Here is a 19,853-nt window from a genome sequence, read left to right on the forward strand (position 1 = left end):
AAACACACCTCAAACTTTCAAAACAGATAAAATATGGAATATCTAAGATGATGAGGCTTTGTTTATAAGCACAATAATGCACCAAGTAGTTCCTACAACAGAATCTTTGAGGACTTTCAAAATAGATGACTTCTAAAATTTTCAATTTGCACATACCTTTTAATAAAGATGAAGACCTCATCACTCCTGACCTGGACTCTCTGCAGGTGAGATCCAACACACTCTAAAGTTTGAGAAGCACTTTATAATATAGATTTGAGCTACCATGGCCTAAACACTTAGTTAAAATATTTATTCTTCTTAAACTTTAAGCCTGGAATTTAAGTAAATTCAACTATGTTTTTGGAGATGTCTAGGTTATATCATCATAGAAAGACTAGCTAACCTTTCACAGATGTGATTAACTGGGCCAAAGGGCGAACAAGTCAGGTTTTCACTCTCAGTATGTTTTACTTATTGTACTATATTACAATATATAATTTTAAAAATGTCCTTTTAAATGAAAGAAATAAAACTAAAGTCAATTTGAATTCAAAATGTTCTCTGCCTTAAATGCAACTAAATAGCAACTTTAGAGAGGAGGATAGCATTCATTTATCTATTCAACAACTATTTATCAAAGATTTACTCTATAACAAATACTGGAGTAGGCTCTGGCATTACAATAGCAACAGAATGAAACATTCACTCATTGACTTTATAATCTATTCTAGTAGCAGAGATTTACAATAGACAAATAATCATATACCGAAATCTAAATTTACAACTTTGACAGGTGCTATGAGAATAAAGTACTTGGAACTGACTTAGAACTCATGCGTTCCTAACACACTTAAACTATGAAATTCACTGAACCAGTAATTCTACGTCTAGGAATTTATCTTACGTATATGTTCTCATTTTCTCAGATAGGTGTTAGGGTTGCATTGTTTATGAGTTTGTAAGAAACTTAACTGTTCAACGATAGGGAACTAAGCCAATAAATAATGTAATAACTATATAGTAGAAATATTTCTGTCATTAAAATTGTAGTAGGTAATAAAATGAGAAGATATTTTAAATATATACTACATGAAAAAACCCATAATGCAAAACAGTATGAATATGTGACAGGTTAATACCATTTATGTTAAAAGGGGAAAAAATGAGTGTGTATGTATTTATGCATATGAACATCCTGGAACAAATTATCTTTCTCTAAAGAATTTCACTTTGAAATGTCTAGTATTTTGTTTGGTTATGTTTTTATTTGTATATGTGTGGTTGTGGTGGTTCTTTTATTTACAAGGGCAACTGTAATTCATCAATAATATACAATTTTGAACATCCCTGGGCTCTATATTACATGACTATTACAGAACCAACGTGTTTAATGATGGGATTCTAATAATTTGTAATTTTACATCACCACTAGAGGAACAGAAATTACTGTACTACCTAGAGTTCTTAGACGACTCTAGCAACCTCTCAGATTGGGAACCACTAGTCTAAATATCAACCATGGGGAAAAAAAATTTACATTGAAGCCTGAGCAGGTGGTGGTACAGTGGATAGAGCATTGGACTGGGATGTGGAGGACCCAGGTTCAAGACCCTGAGGTGACCAGCTTGAGTGTGGGCTCATCTGGTTTGAGCAAAGCTCACCAGCTTGTACCCAAGGTCGCTGGCTCGAGTAAGGGGTTACTCGATCTGCTGAAGGCCCGTGGTCAAGGCACATATGAGAAAGCAATCAATGAACAACTAAGGTGTTGCAACGAAAAACTGATAATTGATGCTTCTCGTCTCTCTCTGTTCCTGTCTGTCTGTCCCTATCTATCTCTCTCTGTAAAAAAAAAAAAAATACATTGAAGTTCATACCCTTATTAGGAAACAAAATATTTTCACAAGTTCTATAACTATTTAGAAAACAAAATGTACCCTAATTAAAATATTAGTAGTTATGCTAATTGCAGATGTTACAGTCTTTTTCAAAGAAACTACAGGAGCCCAGAAATGACATTTGAAAACAAAACAAGATTTTTGTTCTTCTGCTAGAAAAATTTACTTCAAGTATATCATCCTTCAAGTAGCTAATTATACAGCATTAACTGGACTCTACAAGTTTTAATTTATAAGATGAACCAAGGATTTGATGTAGAAAAACTGAGAATTAACTATTTCATATCAAAACCTCACTGCTTTTGATATTACGAATTATTCATGAAAATTCTTTTGTTAGAATAAACCTAATGTGAATGGTATCCTTCATTTTTAATCGTTTCTCCTCCTTAGAACATGAATAACACAACATTTGAAGTAAGTAAGCATATAGCCACTCAAAATAACCAAATTAACTATTCATTTAATTCTAGATTCAACCTAAGCTATCTGTACAATATTAAGTTAAATAAGTTGTAGGAAGTAAAAGAATAAAAGAGAAAAACTGCTTGGAAAATCCCTGGTATATAGTAGTAATCTATTGATTACTTAAGCTTTTATCTATTGATATAATCATACTTCTGAACTCTCAAGATAAAAAGTCATAGTCTAAACAATTAAAGCCACAGTTTGGATTCACCTTTGACGTCAAAGCTTGTGCCTTTTATTTCAAATCCTGTTTCCCTGGGTTCAGGCATTCATCAAACACATATTATCTCAGTGCCATCTCAGATCAAGCATTGGTCTAGGAACAGGGCTATAAAAGGGTGAAAAGACCCTCTTGCCATTTGGATTAGAGTTGAGTTGAGAGAATAAGAAATGTGCACATACTGTCATTACACTGTGTAGAAGACCATGCCATCAGAGGCAGGGATATGGGAATTCAGAGGAGACAATAGTTAACTTCAGTTGATATGTGGCACAGGGCTGGAAGTGGGGAATCAATAGTTACCACCATGGTGTTGAGTTCAGGCCAGCCACACAAAAGATACTACGCAGCAGGGTCTGGCAGCAAGGGAAGGATATGACCTCATGGAGTTTCTGGCTACACACACTCTAAGTCCCTTTTCCAACAGGCATGCTGTTCAAGGTGAAGTTTCTCAGAAACACCAGCACCTAATATCTCTGTAGATAAACATCAGGGTCTTTAAAATTCCTCTTTACCAGGTCCCTGAAGATAAAAGTTGAAATAAATAATTTAAATCTATGAACTTATAATTCCATAAAGCCATGTTAGCACCCCATGTTGTTTACAGCAAGAAGTCTGTGGTCCGGTGGAGAAAAGACAGCACTGCTGCCAAATGGTGACTGGATAGTCATGGAGAGAAAAATATGTTGGCATTTACCCAAACCCAGTAAGCAGATGGCCATGGGCACAAATTCTATCATGACGATTGGCACCTCATTGGGATACTATGAGCATGGAAGGGGACCTAAAAATGCCCTTTTCTGGCTGCCCTCCCTCCTGAGGCATATTGGTGGCACAGGAGGTGGACAACTGCCTGACTGCTGCCAAGGGGAGAAGAGATGGCCTGTAAAATCTAGGCTACTGCAGCCTCCTGGGTAGTCAATCTGGTGCCTTTCAAGCAACAAGAGAGCATCTTAAAGATGTGTGTCTGATTTCTTCTAGGATAGATGATATCCAACAGATTCCATTCAAAGCTGGCTCACAGAATAACAAGCCAAGCTGCAAGATAGCGGAGGGGGGTCTGAGTTTTCTGTAGCCAGTCCTAGTATGTCAAGTAAATGGCACAAGATTGTTTTACCTATTTTAGATTTCTTAAGCTTCTGGTAATTGTATAACAAGTACATTTGTGTTTTCTAAGGATCAGTGCCTGTGAATGACTAGGGTTGTTAGCTAGTTGAAGGGTCATTACCATCAACATTCTACTTGACAGAGGTTTGCTAATTTAGAATTCTAAAAAAGTAGATGAAGATCCATTTTTTATTTCCTGAATAATATAGACTCGTTGTGTTTATAACACTGCCTAACATTTCAGATACGTTAACCAACTGGCATTAAAACATGTATAGATTACATCACAATAGACACACAAGCATATACACACTACTTAGTACTAACATGCTTTTGAGTAGACTTCTCTGAATCCACAGTAAATAAAACACAATGTCAAATTGCTGGCCTATATCCCAAGGAACTATCAACTAAGTTTTAGTAATGAGAATATCTAACTATTAAAAGTCACTCTGAAATAAAATGTATTATTCTAATATGAACTTTATTTATGTAAAATTTCAACTACTTTGCATTTTCCAATAAGTTTTAAATATGGTTATGAACTTCACCCTGAAAACCAAATCATAGCCAATGCACCCCAGATCCCCTTGACTTACCTTTTTAAAAAAAATAAATTATATAGAATGTGTAATTTTATACAGATAGATTTTTAGAGCAGAGAACCCTAATTATTATTTCAAATGTCTTAGCATCTATGACAGTTTAACAATAAAAGTATCTGATTACTCAATAACCCACCCATATCAACCAGAAAATGGCCAGTTTTGAGTAGTGTCTAATCAAAACTTTGGTCAAGACAAAGAAACAATAATCAGTCACTGGCTAAGGAAATTATTATAACATTTTATAATAACAAATAACACTCAGTTATATAAAAGTATATCTTTATGAAATATTATGTAAAAGAAATGTTTTACTTAGCGAGGACAATGTCATAATCAAGGAAAACATTAAAAATATATAATTCATTAAAATTGAGATTATAGCAAACTATTCCAAAGATATAAAGTGCTAAGCATGAAAATAAAATAAATGGTAAGGGATTAAGGTAAATCCTTAATTCATGCAGATGAATTTTGGTTGAGAAATTAAAAGTCAATACTTTTTTTATTTATATGCAACTACTTTTCTAAAAAGTATGATCCAAAATTATTCCTCTAAGATATCAAGTAAAATTTTACGTAAGGTACTCTTTTTATTTCCATAATGGGCAAGAGACTTCTACTTTAGTCTCTAAGAAGAAACTTCTTTATTCTACCACCTTACTGAGTTAAAGGTAAATTGTGTGAATTGTGACTACTGAGGCATGGTCTAGAGGGCTTTGGCTCTAGTGCCGGAACCTCAGTTGCATCAGTAGATAAGATAGTAAAGGAGGCTCTGGTCCTCTGTGGGACTGGTTCAGGTTGGCTGTGCACACCCAGCTCTTCCTACTGGCAGGCCTCAAAGTGTGGATTTGATGAAACAAAGAATAGTAAATCTGAGAGTCCATCTTTCTTAATTCTTTCAGATTAACTATACCTTTCTCCCCCGATGCTATAAACCTAATGGTATCAAGAAATAGACCATAGGCTGCTCTTTGATTTCAATCATTCTTTCCTCGATAATTGATGCCACATAGCTGGTTAATAATGAAATGGAGTTTATGTATAATCCTAATAGAGAAATTTTGATCCACAGAATGTAGGGTTTGTTTTAGTATGACCTGTGTGAAAACATTTTGATTTTAAAACATTAGTCCCTATGTGTTGGGAGAGCTATTTGAGTAAAATAAAATCCTTCTCAGAATAAACATGCAAATTCCTTGCCAATAAATTCTCTCTCACAAATAAACACAGAACATGGTCTAAAGAAGCACCACCCAACATTAAAACACAATTAGCTCATAATGTATCATTTAAACATGAGTACCTCCAGCCAGGATCTTCTCTTCCAGTTCTGCCATTTGCCTTCTGTAGGCTTTTAAAGCTGCTTCCTTGAAAGAGGGACGAATTCTCTTTGGCTTTGTGATTTCCACTGGCTGTTCAGGAATGTTTTGGTTTTCATCTTCTTTTATTTCCATTTCATGTAATGTTTCATTTAAGGATTCCAATCCTCCTTCACTAACCACGTCTTCTGCTTGCCCATCATAACTTTCATCTTGTGGGGTTTCATAAGGTGTTTCATAAGAAGGGTGATCATATTCCTGCATTGGCTCATCTGTTTCCGTAATACTAGTCCTATTTTCTAGCTTAGCAAGAACTTGTTCCATCACTTCAACATAATCTGTTTCATTATCTGCCACTGGTTCACTATAGTCCTCCTCATCTTCTGCTTTGTAGTAATAAGGCTCTGTGTAAACATCAGAGTCCAAGGTGGTACTTGATTCATTTGCAGTTGATTGGGATAATGTCCGAAATCTCCCCATTAAGGAAGAGCCACTGTCCTCATACCCACTTAGACTCTGTGTGCTTTTGTTCCATACTACTTCCAAGGCTGATTTAGCCCGCTGTAGTGTAGGCCCAAATTTTGGGAAGCTGAAAGCCTTATCAGAAAGGTCAATGCTTAATCGACTATGCCAAGATTTGGGTGGGGCATCCTCTGAATCATCACTTTGCAATTCACTTTGACTTTGATACATTATGGACAACTGGTTTTGATTTTGATACAACTCATTAGAATTAGCTTCTTGATAAGAATCATATTGGCTATCCCATTGGCCTTGTAGTTCATTATCCAACCCAGGACATGGAGATGAGTTGTCATCTTGGGTTAAATCATAGCTCTCAGAGTCATCCTGAAGGTCACTGGGGCACTTCCTCAAGTCTTCTTGGTCTTTATTGTAAACATCTAGTTGTTGATCAGACAGACTGTTTGTGTCATAGTCAAAAACTTCCTGAGTAGATGAATCCAAACCTAAATCAGCTCCTTGTTCTACTTGATTCCATTCCTTCCATGGAGAAAGATCCTCATGTAAACAGCGCTGAGAGTCACTGTAATGACTTTGGTCTCCAGATGCACACAGCATGTCATTACTCATTCCACTATCCACAGTCTCTGTGTTCCCAGTTTCACTCTGCCCTTGGACACCCTGAACAGCCCCTTCCAAAAATAAATCCTGAGGACTGCCATAAAAGGTAGGTGTGTCCTCCTGTTTCCTCTGCCAAAGTTCCCGATCTGAAGATGACAGGAGGGAGCTTCCGTTAGTTCTAGTGAAAAACTGATTTTCTGAAAAATCCTCCAAGTAAGTTTGACACAGTTTGGAGAAATCCGATTCAGAACGACTAAGTTTAGTAGTAAAAAAATCACTCTGTGAATGCCAAAGGGGTGTTGCATCTGCATAACGGGTTGTGGTTTGTTTTTTCAAAGTATCTGATTCTGGCAACTGTGATGAAGTTTTATCATAATCTGATTTATTATTTGAAATTCTGCTGCTACTAGCAGTTTTATTTTTGGCTCTAGCATTGTGTGATTTTGAACTTGACTTGGAAATACTTCCCTTTGTTGGAAACTCTGACTTGGAAAGCACAGCATAACTGTTTCTATTGAGGTCAGGTTCTAACTCTTCATCACTGTCATCTGGCAACTGCCAGTTTTTCTTCTTGATTTGGGGCTCTGGAGTAGACAGCTTTATATCCATGCTTTCATATGTCTGGGAGGATGTTATCCCTTTCTCTTTTCTTTCTCTGATGTCATGAGTAAGAATATCTGTTGAGATTCCAATACCTGTTCCTTTGAGTTTATAGGATTTTTTTAAGACGGAATCCCTTTGCTTAGGGGTTTCAAAGTACACAAGTATGGGTCGAGGCTTTGCATTTGGGCAGTCCCTTTGGTGTCCTATTCTTTGAGCAAATTCAATTTTAATGGAATTTGGTGCATCTGAAAACCCCATTTTATCTATTAGAATTTGGTACACCACAATTTCAACGTATTCAAATCTTTCTTCTGGCACATTTAAAAATCTCAGGCTTGCCTTGCTACCCATGTGACCTAAGTGTTTAATATAATCATGGATGTCTCTGGTTTCCCTCCGAGACTGGACAAACCCCGTACGTAGCTGCTCAATCTCACTTTGTACAACCTCCACACTGCTGGAGATTTCATCGATGGAATGCTTCAGAGCATTGACATGTCCTCGTAGTTCTGAAAGTTCTGTCTCGATCTGACTTATACCCTGAAGTTCCTTAAAGATCATTTCCATGACATCATGTGTTTGGCTAATACAGCCAGAGGAACTGAATCCTGGCTCTAGGGCACTTGTCTTTGGGTTTCGCGCTGTTCTGTCCAAAGATTTGCTTCTTATTCCCCAGGTTTTCTTCATTGTGCTCAACTCTGAATCTGAGGAGACACAGTCTTGACTCTTTTTCCATTTCCTCAGTTTACGTAAAGCTCCTAGTTTTAAGCTGTGCAGAGTGCGTTCCCCATCAGAGCTGCCTTCAGAAGGAGCCAGGCTGCTTGAACTCTTCCGATTGCGTTTAACTGGCATCGTGTGTGTTGACTGTGCCTGGTTTTCTGTGCTACTCCTTAGTTCATTGAGCGATTCTGAGTAGGAACTCTCAATTGAAGATAACTCTTGAAACAACTCTTCATTATCACTGTTGGTTGCATTAATGTTTTTTTGTAGGCCGTTGGCAATAGCTACTCTATAACTGAATGTTGGTGAGAGGGAAAACTCTTTGTTAGCTGTGTCTTCTTCAGTGGATAGGTTGCGAGTGGATGAACACTTTGCAATCTTCTTTACAGTACTTTTCAAGGTGTTAGAAAGTTTGGGGGTTTTGGTCTGGCCAGCAGTGAGAAAGGCTTGATCGTTTTTCTGCTGACGATTTTCTTTTTTCCTGGTTGTATTTCCCAATTTCTTTGTAAACATTCCTTTGCAAAGCTTATGTATGTAAGGTAAAATCAGCCTCTTGAAAAAATTAGCCACCATGGAGAGCAATTAGTGCAAGTTTCTCTACTCCAAAAACAGAAACAAGGTATCAGGAAGGAAATCTGTAAATCCAAGGCAAGCATCACTGTTCAGATGTTCTCTAAATCATTGAAAATATTCAGTGAAAGGGCAGTCGTGGCTCTGCCACAAAGTCAGTGCCCATGGAAACCAGAAGCAAAGCTCCATTTATGATAGACATTCTCTCTTGGAGGAAGGGTTTCATGAGTCTTTCTCATTTCCACATGATTTTATGCAATGTCTAAAAGAAAGCAATGGTAAAAATGAGTATCAGAATATAATTCTAGACTTATTTCTAACATTTCCTATAAGTATTCAAGATACATAATGTGTAAAAAATTGCAGATGGGACAGGGGAATATATGAATTTCAACACACAGTTACTTTGAAAACAACTCTAAAGCAAATTAGTACCAATCACTATGTTTAAATTATACCTTTTTTGCTAGATTATTTAGGGGTGGACACAATTGAAATGGTAATAAAAGATAATAGTGATTATTTAGAAAAGATTGTATAATGACAAATTTGAAAAGTTTTATTAACTGCATAATACTATTGTTCTCTTATTATTTTATTTCCTAAATAGCATTTACTTAGAAACACAAAAGAATTTAAAATAAAATGTATTCTCCCAACTCTAGACATTTGAAATTCATCACATTAATATTATACATGTATGTAAGACCTTTTCTTAATCAAGTAGTCTTTTACTTTTCTAGGTATTCAATGGTTGCAAATTTTTTAAATAATGATTTAAGTAATCCAAGTAAGACCTATTTCATATGATGAAGTAAATACTCAGAGAAGGTTCATCTTTTATAGCAATCAAATTTGTCAATGGTTATAATGGGTTGAAAAGGAAATAGAAGGTTATATAAAGTTAGATATTGTAACAACAATTAATCCAATAGAAAAATATATTTGAAAATGCAGATAATACGTCCAAGTTTTGAGAGGTTGTGAGTTGAGAGAGCAGAGCCATTCAAATCAACTAGAGCAGCTTTGTGGCAGATGGCAGGAAAACTCATCCCTAGGAATAGGACTGGGAACAGAATAGGCATCAAATTACACACACTCACACTCACACAAATTGTATCACAAATTAAATGTTCTTACAGAGAGTCAAGAATTGGTTGAATATAATTCATCTTATAAAGGATAGAAGAAGAAAAGGAGGAGGAGGAAGAGGAGGAAGAGTGGGAAAAAGAGGAGGAGAAAGAGGGGGAGGAGGAAGAGATGGGGAGAAAAAGGAGGTGGAAGGGAAGGCAGAGGAGGAAGTCTATATTAATTTTGCTTGTTCACTAGCCCTGTGTGACTTATATGTGATTTTATTTAAGTAAAATCTTGTTAAATCTAACTTACTATTTTATTGTTAAAATATATCACAGAATAATGGTAACAGTCACAAGCCTTTTCTGACACTAGACTACATATTTGGGTAGATAATAACCTATTTAATTCTTTAATAATACATCATGGACTGTATATTGTTTTAGGAGCCAACTGACTCTTTAGCAGCTCCCTTCACTTGGAAATCTGCCATTTCTCTTCACTCAAGCTCCGCAGGGACTTGGGGAAGACATGCTCTGGCCAGGAGCCAAGCTTCACGAAAGACATGGCAATGCAAATGAGAAAGGGAAGCAAAAAGATGGAGGAGAGAAAGAGACTAACTCTGAAAAAGTCCATGTATTCAAGGTTTCACAAGTTGTCAGAGATCAGTTACTCTTGTCTGAAACAATTTGTTGCTCATTCAAAATTACAAGCCAGGATCTGTTTTTTACTAATAAAAATGTCAAGAAATTGACTCCTGAATTAAATTTTAGAAAATATTTTTTGTACTTCTATGTGACCTCTCCTTCTGGAGAAAAGACTTTGAAAGTTAAGTAGCAGTAGGGTAGATAAATTACTTCAGTACCAGCTTTGATAGAATAAACTGTTCTGCCTACTAATCACTCAATCCTGACTCCTGGATTCCCCAAACCTAAAAACAAATACCTAGTCAGGTTTTTTATTCTTCCCTCAAAGATCTCTGTTGTGGGTGTTGATAGTCCTATTTTCTGCTGCTTTGTTTAATATATAGTGTTTCCTTTATTCCTCCTACCTCAATGTCCCACTCATATTTCAGGCTGGGACCTACTCCTAATTTAGAGCTCTCTTTACCCCTTTTGCCAACTTCTATTATGAATCTACCTTTGGCACCCAGCTTACTGTATCCCAAGGTTCTCTTTACCACGCCACAGTCGCAGAGCTCCAGGGAAAAGCAACCTGGTCTCATTTTTCCAGGCAGAGAATAGAAGCTCCATCTCCACACATGCTCCAGATGGCTTTTCCAGTCTACCTGAATCATTACCAGCTAAAAGCAGCGGTCATCGGGACTTGGACGTGAGCTGCAAAGTATAGAATTGTGACAACAATTCCAGTGCCATGCGGACTTTTCTTGGATGTGGACTTTTCCTGGACCCCTGCTCCTTGTGACAGCTCCTAACAGACTGAACTGGGGTTGGGTTGCATTTTTCAGGGATTTGGCATGGTGATGGTGCCAACTTGGACTTGGTGAACATGTTAAGGACACTACTCTTTTATGGATTCTTGCTGTACTGGCCAAGAGTTTGCTTAAAGGTTTTAATCACTGTAAAAAAAAATAGAAGACTGGATAAAGAAGATGTGGCACATATACACCATGGTATACTATTCAGCCATAAGAAATGATGACATCAGATCATTTACAACAAAATGGTGGGATCTTGATAACATTATACGGAATGAAATAAGTAAATCAGAAAAAAACAAGAACTGCAGGATTCCATACATTGGTGGGACATAAAAACAAGACTAAGAGACATGGACAAGAGTGTGGTGGTTACGGGGGGCGGGGGGAGGGAAGGAGGGAGAGGGGGAGGGGGAGGGCCACAAAGAAAATTAGATAGAAGGTGACGGAGGACAATCTGACTTTGGGTAATGAGTATGCAACATAATTGAATGACAAGATAACCTGGACACGTTTTCTTTGAATATATGTACCCTGATTTATTGATGTCACCCAATTAAAATTAATAAAAATTTATTTATATAAAAAAACTTACATTTGGTTTAAATGAAAGCAACAATTTTAGCAATGTTTCTGATATTTTCATGAAATTATGCCTAAACTTTCTGACTTGTATTTCTAGTTCAGAAATATTATTTTACACAATAACTGTTGAAAAAATATTGAGCAGGAAAACTCAATCCAAATTGAAATCCTGCCTCAAAAGCCACGAACCCAAGGGCACACTGTTGCACACACTAATTCACTTACTCTATATTCCAATCACATAGAATGACTTCTAATTCACTGCAGGCTCCATACTCTTTCACTCCTCAGTAACTTTTCTGTTCTCTCCACCCAGAATTTCATTCATGCCCAGTCCTTCTAGTCAGTAAAAACTGTTTTAACTCCAAAATCATCTGTCCTGTGAAGACTTCACCAGCCACCCATTCTAAGCTTTTGTCTCTCTTGCTATATTTTCTGAAAACCTAGTTCACTGGCAACTAAAATTCTTTACTGTAATCTCATTTCTGTTTCCATCTGCTGGGCTATGTCTTCTTTAAGGGAAAAAACTATGACTTGTTCAATTTTAAACATCTTGAACCCAGCACACCTAATAAGCACACAAGAAATATTTACTAAAGAACTGGCTGAAAGGGTACAGAGTTTTGTTATGCAAGATGCATACATCCTAGAGATCTACTATATAGCATAGTGTCTACAGTTTATAATAATACTTACTATATTGTATACTTAAAACTTTTTTATAAGAGGGTAGGTTTTATGTTAAGTATTCATATCACAAAATAATAATAAAGTAAGAAGAAAGGCAGGAGAAAACTTCTAGAGATAATGGATATGTTTGTGACATAGACTATAGTGATGGTTTCACAGATGTATACTTAACTCCCAACTCATTTAATCATAATATTAAAAGAATTGCCCCATAGTCCCTTACTAAATATCTTCACCTTGTTGCCCAAAATTAAACTCCACCCAAAACCTAGACATTTTCTTTAATTATTAGTCTCAATTAATATTATAATTATTCACTATTCCAGGACATATTCCCAAGAATCATTCCTAGGTATATTCTAGATGGATATTATTCTAGGGCCATATTATTTATTCAATATCCATACCCAATGTATGTTGCCTCATCCTACTGGTAATGCCATAGTTCTGAACTCCATAATTTTTCATCTGGACTATTAAAATTTTCTCTTACATGACCTTCTGAACTCTAATTTGGCCCTTTTCTGAAATCCTCTTCTCTAAAATTAATATACTCTTAAAAGATATAAATCCTCCTACTTTAAACATTGCCTGTCTTAGCAGACTCATTTTTTAAAATTAATTTTAATGCAGTGACATTGATAAATCAGGGTACATATGTTCCAAGAAAACATCTCCAGATTATTTTGACATTTGATTATGTTGCACACCCCTCACCCAAAGTCAAATTGTCTTCCATCACCTTCTATCTGGTTTTCTTTGTGCTCCTCCTCTCCCCCCACCCCACCCCCTGTTACCATCACATTCTTGTCCATGTCTCTGAGTCTCATTTTTATGGCAGACTCATTTTTTATCACTCCCAAGAGCACATCTGCCCCAGCCATGTAGAGGAAGTAACAGTTCCCTGTCTACCATATTGTTACTTCAAAATGTGCCTTTTCCATGCTGTCCCTTCTTCCTCCATTCCTTTCATGGATATCTCTAGGGCACCTACATATATATCTTACGTGAGACATAAAGCTTTGGGAAAGAGATATTTGAGAGATCAAAATAATATACTATGTTGTTATAGAAAACTTTAGTAATAATATTTATTATTCACTATGTGCCAAGCACTGCATATATTATTTTCTAAAACCTAATTTCCTTTCACTCCTAAAATAATGTGTGAAATGAATATTACTATTTTCTAGATGAAGAAGGTGAAGTTTCAAGTTTTTAGGAAATTTGATTTAGATCATGTTTACAAGCAACGCAGCCTTGATTCCAAGCTCCAGATTTGGACTGCAAGTACACAAACCCTAAAACTACAATAATATTAGCATTGAATGGAGAATAAAATATTTTTTGCACGTGTACTAGCAAATTCATCTTTTTAGAGAGCCACTTAGTATGACTATAAACTTAGGTACCCTGTGGGTTAAAAGTGATGATGAACCTTTAAACAGTCAGCAATTAATTAAATCATCATTAGAATTATGTGAAGGCATTTTGTAATCAATAAACAATTATGTATTTCTTATCAAATGAAGGAAAGTAAACTGGGTATTCAGGTATTAACTTGCAAGAGGAGAGACAGAAAACAAGGAGATGTGATCTGATACAGTCCTACCAGGTCAGTTCCCTTTGTCCTGCCCCCTCTACTTAAGCATGATGCTTACCTTACAGTAACTGACTCTGATCTCCTAGATTCCCACTTCTGACCTAGGAAACCCACACATATCACCCGAATATCTAACATTTAGTTTACTATTATGCAGTTGCTTAGTTCCTACCCCAGACCCATAGGGTAACCTCACTCTTAACTACTCCTTCATTTATATTGAGTTTCTGTTGAGAATCCTAGACTGTGTTAGGATGATAATTAATCCTTGGCCAGAATTCCCACTACACCAGCACCTCCGCAGTAAAATACCCTATACTAAATAATTGATAGTTTAAATTTTTTCCAAAAATAAGTAAAAGAAATAGATAAATATACATAACATAACTGATGGTCACAGGGATGACTGTGACAATGAAAAATGCTGGAACACAATAACATAAAATGATGTTCTGTGCACTACTCATTTTCACTGTAGGTTCAGGCAAAACAATACATATTAATTTTTCTAATAAAAATGATCAAACCAGAAAGTGATTAAAAAGTTTATCCTAAGTTAATAAATTATTTTTTTAAATAATAACCTATTTCCCCAAGATGATGTATGTCCTCTTTTTTTCCAGCTAGTCAGATATTTTGTGAATTTCCTCCTTCAACTACAGTTGAATATTTTTTACTCACTTCCATTGCTGCTCTTTGGTTTAGGAATAAGCAATGACGTCTAGTATTAGTACTTCTACAAGCACCATGGAACCTACAAAGTATTTTGTGTGTGTCAAGTCATGTGATGTTCATGGTAATCTATCAGTGTCTTATCTCCAGTTACAGTTATGGACTAAGAGTCTCATAGATGCTAAAGTAGTTACCTGGGTTTCCTGACTCCAAAGTTGGTTCTTTAACTATAAATTTAACATTCTCCTTACTTTAGATCTTTATTATTGCAATAGCTTCATGGTCTACTGGTTTCTAAAGTAATATTTTCCACCATTTTAGACAATCCCACATACTGATTTCCATCTAATATTCCTTAAATATTATTTTCTTCTTCTTGATATCCTACTAATGACTACTGCATATCCTCTACTCTGGGCTATTTCATGGTTCCATGGATCCACCAAGTTTATTTTTTGTGTGTGTGGTTTCTTTTATACTTGTTCTTTACTCTGCCTAGAATTTCCTCCCCTGCTAATCTGGTCTCAACCATTAAGGACAAATCAAGACTAATCTTTTCCACAAATGTTGCTTTAACTGCTCAATCATCTTTTTTTTTTTTTTACTACAGTTCTTATAGTCTTAACCATGACATTTATTTCTTAATTATTCTTCTAAACTATTTATCAAATAGTCTTTGTACAAGTTTTTCCATTTTTTGTGCATTTATTATAATCTAGACACTTTTTTGAAAGCTTTGTATAGATTACTGCATTAATAATTGAAAGAAATCTCTGCAGTAGTACTGTTATTAATCTCCACTTTAAAGACAAAGAAACAGAACCTAAGTAACTAGCCCAAAGCCACACAGTTGGGAAGTGATGCAGCTAGAATTATAACCCAAACTAACTAGCTTCAGAGTCTATTACACTAAATAAATCTATAACAAGAAGTCATGAATATTTTGGGCAAATTGGTACATTGATTAGATGTCCAAATGTCTAATTAATGAAATCTAAGGAGCTCTGTACCTTCAGTGTCTTAATAAAAATGTGTTCACAAAGTATTCTTTATAGATGATTAGGTGCTGATAGCTCATTTTGCTCAATTTTATCATTTTTACTTGTCGAAAAATTTACTTTAATGCCAAAAGCACATGCTTAAAAGAAACACAATGGATTAGTAATGAGTGACAATTTCAGACTAACTTCTAACTAACCAATAAGCACATGGAAATGTGTTCCACAGCATTAATTATCAGGAAAATTCAAATTAAAAACAAAAATAAGATAGCATTTTATACAAATAAAAATATCTAAAACCACATGGGTTGGTGGCCAGGGTTGGATGGGCAGACACCTCCCTCTACCATACCCCTCCCGTGTGTGATTGGAAAATGTTTTTTGGGCAGAGGGTATTGAATAAAAAATATTCTATTAACACAAAAAAACTAGCTAAAAATACTGGCTACAAATGCTGGAGAGGCCATGGAACAACTAGAATTTTATACATTATGGAGGGAAATATAAAAATGTCTAATCACTTCAGAAACTTTCTGACAGTTTCTTATAAAGTTAAACCTACAATTTAATTATGACCCAGCAATTGCATTCCTAAATTTTTAGCCAAGAAAAATCAAAGCACATTTTCTAAACAAATTTGTACAACAATTTCTATAGATGCTTTTTATATAGTATACCAAAACAGGGAAAATATCCATCAGGAAAAGAATGGATACACAAATTAGAGTATATTAAAATAACGGAACACTAATCAGCACTAAAAAAGAATGAACTACTTTTACACATGTATCTCAAAAACATATGTAGGGCAAAATAAGTCAGACACAAAAGAGTATATATCCTACGATTCCATTTATTTTACACTTAAATAAAAATTTTAAAAGTTGCTGCATATAAAGGGTGGGAACTGACTTAAAGGAGACATGAGAAATTTTAAGGGTTATAAAATGCTCTATATCTTAATTGGGATAGTAGGTATGATGTTCAATTATTTTTTAATTGTTCAAATTATAAATTTAAGCTTTGCTTATTTTACTGTTTATAAACATTATTTCAATAAAATAATATGTAAATAAAATATAATATGTATTTTGATAATGGGAGTAGCCCATTAGAAGCAATATCCTGGAATGGCTAGGAAATGATTTACTAGAATGTTGCACAAAAATTGGGTCTTTTTTAGTTGCCTTATTTGACACAATTTCAGAACATGCAGCACAGAGAGAGATGCTGACTAACCTCATCATAAAGGCCAGACTTCAAGTCTCACATCTGTTCTGAAACCCTCTAGCTAACACAGAAAAGCCTCCCTCATTGAGGACAAAGGTTCCCTGTCATCCAATTGGAAAAGTTACAATATATATCCAGAAAGATACTTATTTCAGTGTTGTATATTCAGTAAGACACAAGAATCTTTTCTTTCCAAGGGCCATAGATCCTCCTGTGCTCTTAATTGAATCACCATCTCTAAGATAATGCTCCAGAAACTATACTGCTCACAAAAATTAGTGGAATATTGCAAAATGAATATGAAGTGATTAGAAAAAGAAGGATTTGATTTTTTTATTAAACAAGAACATTAGAAAAGCAAATGACAAGTTAAAGAAAGTTGTTCAATTATGCAAGTGAGATGCAAAACCAACATTTATTTCATTGGTGAAAATGTATCGTACAAAAGGTTGAAAGTACTGGAGTATCTGGACATTCCCTGATTCCCTAATTTTTGTGAGCAGTATATATATATATATATATATATATATATATATATATATATATATACTGTATATATATATACATATCTTCTCTTGCTTACATTTGAAGTCCCTTAAGATTTTTATTTAAACTTAAAATAAATGGAATCATAGGATATATACTCTTTTGTGTCTTTCTCTTGCTCTACATAATATTTTTGAGATACACGTGTAAAAGTAGTTCATTCTTTTTTAGTGTTGATTTTGTGTTCCATTATTTTAATATACTGGGTCCATCCAACCTAAGCAATAAGCATGTTTACATTTTACCTTATTGTAAATGAAGAAAACAAACAGGACAACCTTCTACTTTCCTTCAATGTTGTCATATTTTCAAGGTTACTGTTCCCTCCACCAACTCTTCCAAAGCATAGAGGAGACCTGCTCTTTGCACTTTCTCATGAGTCTATTCATCTTCAGCCTCCTGATGTCCAGTTCCAATCTCAGAAGCCTACTTAAATTTCTTTTTTTTTTTTTGAGGTATGAATAATATTTGCATAAAACCTTAATTTCCCCCAACCTACCTGCTCTATATGAAGCCAATAACCACGTTGCCTTTCTTTAAATCATTCCATAAACCTCCATGACAATACAGCCCACTCGAGCCTCTCTGGGCACATCTATTTTGACTAGCATGGTCACATGACAGAAGCTAGGTCAATCAAGTTTTCTTTCTTGGGAAGTGGAAGTTGAATCATGGAGACTGTCATATTGGTTTTGGCATTTTAAAAAGAAAGCAACATCAAGTTCCAAGCAGTCAATTTTTAAACTTTGTATAACTTTAGCAGTGAAAACATACTTTCAAAAAAAGAAAGGTGCAGAGAGAGGGTCAAAAGCAGAAATGAGAGAACACATGCGCATAGAGGGAGTGGATGCCTTTGCTTCTGACTGCTCTTTAGGCATAGGTCTGGGACCATTATTGGTTTTGGCTAATTATGGTGAGATATCAGTTTCAGTAAGTGTTCTTAGAAACAAGTCTTAATGAGATCTTTCCCTGGTCTCTCTTCTTCTTTTCAGACTTTTATCTCCCTTTCTTCTAACTACCAAACCATATACCTTCATCTAGCTTCTCTACTTTGTATTAATGCCTATGTGTGTTTTGACTATCTTTGTCTGAATGATCATTATCATCTCAAAATAAATATTTCAAATTCATCTGAACTAAATTACAATCTTCTCAAAGTTTCTCACACAGTACTTATTAACAAAACCAACATTCTTTTATTTATGCAGACTGGTACTACAAGTTCACCACTGATTCCTCTATTGTTTTTTCCCAGACTCATCTTACATTCCTTAACTTTACAATTTCTCTCATTCCATATACCTCTGTTCCATTCTCAGAGCTACCATTTTGTTACGGGGCCTCATTAATGCTCACTTGAGGTCATTAACTTCTTGAGAAAAGAAAATTCACAAAATAAATAGTTTTATGTAAGTTCTGAAACATTTCAATCACCACAGACTTTATCCTCACCACAGACTTTTTCAGTTGATTATTGATGTGACTTTCTGGGTGTTCTTCTCACCTCACTGATTGTACATAACTCTAAATATGTCTTTGTTCTGTAGTAAAATCGAGAATTTAAAATTTTAATGATATTTGTGCAGTGTGGCAAGAGACCAAAACTTAGATGCTTACCTAATTAGCATCCTCCCTCCCTTTCCCTTTAGAGTATTAGATCCAGTGTGATTCTCCTCACACAATGGAGCTTCTCTTGATTCTAATTCTTGGGTGAAAGTCAATTACTGATGCTTCGAAGCATGCAAAAGGGGTGTGACACATAACTAAAATTAAAATTAATGTGTCACTAAACAGAGCTGCAATTTCATCCTTTCCTTTATCACAGGGTGCTTTTAAAGAAATTCCATATAGAAATTATTTTAAAATGCCTAATAACAAGACATTTAACTTTTTCAGGAAAGATAGAGCACATTCTATATAATGATAATATATACCCTCTGTAAAAAAATTAAATATTGGAGTTAATTGTTCTTTAAAAACCTTATGTTTTTATTTATGGAATAATAAGTTATATATATATACATGCTTAGCACCAGCCAGCTCTTACCTGAAAGAGCATCTGGGAATAAATAATCACAACAAATACAGTTGGTAACGATCTATGGCAAGTCTAGGTGGTGTTGCAATTGAAATAAAATAAGACATTAAGAAGGTATACAAATATTTTTATATCTCTAATAATCACAGAGGTAAAAATATATAGTGCCTTTGTATCTAAATTTAAGTTTCCTAATGTTCCTTCTCACAAAAGAAGGTAAGTGTTTTCTCCCTCTCCCAAAAAACAAATCTGGGCTCTGGCTTTACCTGCATTTTTCTGTCCCCCATTCCAACTCAGTGCAGACCCTTTACTTAGGCTTTAACAATAGCTCAAAAACAACGACCCAGAAGAGTGCTGCAGAAAATCAGAGAGACTATTTTTGACACCCAGAAACCAGTCTG

The 19,853-nt window shown here is 35.2% G+C and overlaps 1 protein-coding gene across 1 annotated transcript in view; it reads right to left on the bottom strand.

Moving 5' to 3' along the window:
* UNC13C (unc-13 homolog C) overlaps positions 1-8,581 on the bottom strand; it is a 665,319-nt gene extending 656,738 nt beyond the window's left edge. The window contains exon 1 of the mRNA XM_066276244.1: positions 5,584-8,581. Coding sequence (XP_066132341.1) covers positions 5,584-8,578 — 2,995 coding nt within the window. The 5' untranslated portion in view covers positions 8,579-8,581. The remainder of the gene's footprint in view (positions 1-5,583) is intronic.
* Positions 8,582-19,853: the final 11,272 nt, after the last annotated feature.

Source organism: Saccopteryx bilineata, chromosome 4 (genome assembly GCF_036850765.1).
Source record: "Saccopteryx bilineata isolate mSacBil1 chromosome 4, mSacBil1_pri_phased_curated, whole genome shotgun sequence".
NCBI classification, from domain to species: Eukaryota; Metazoa; Chordata; class Mammalia; order Chiroptera; family Emballonuridae; genus Saccopteryx; species Saccopteryx bilineata.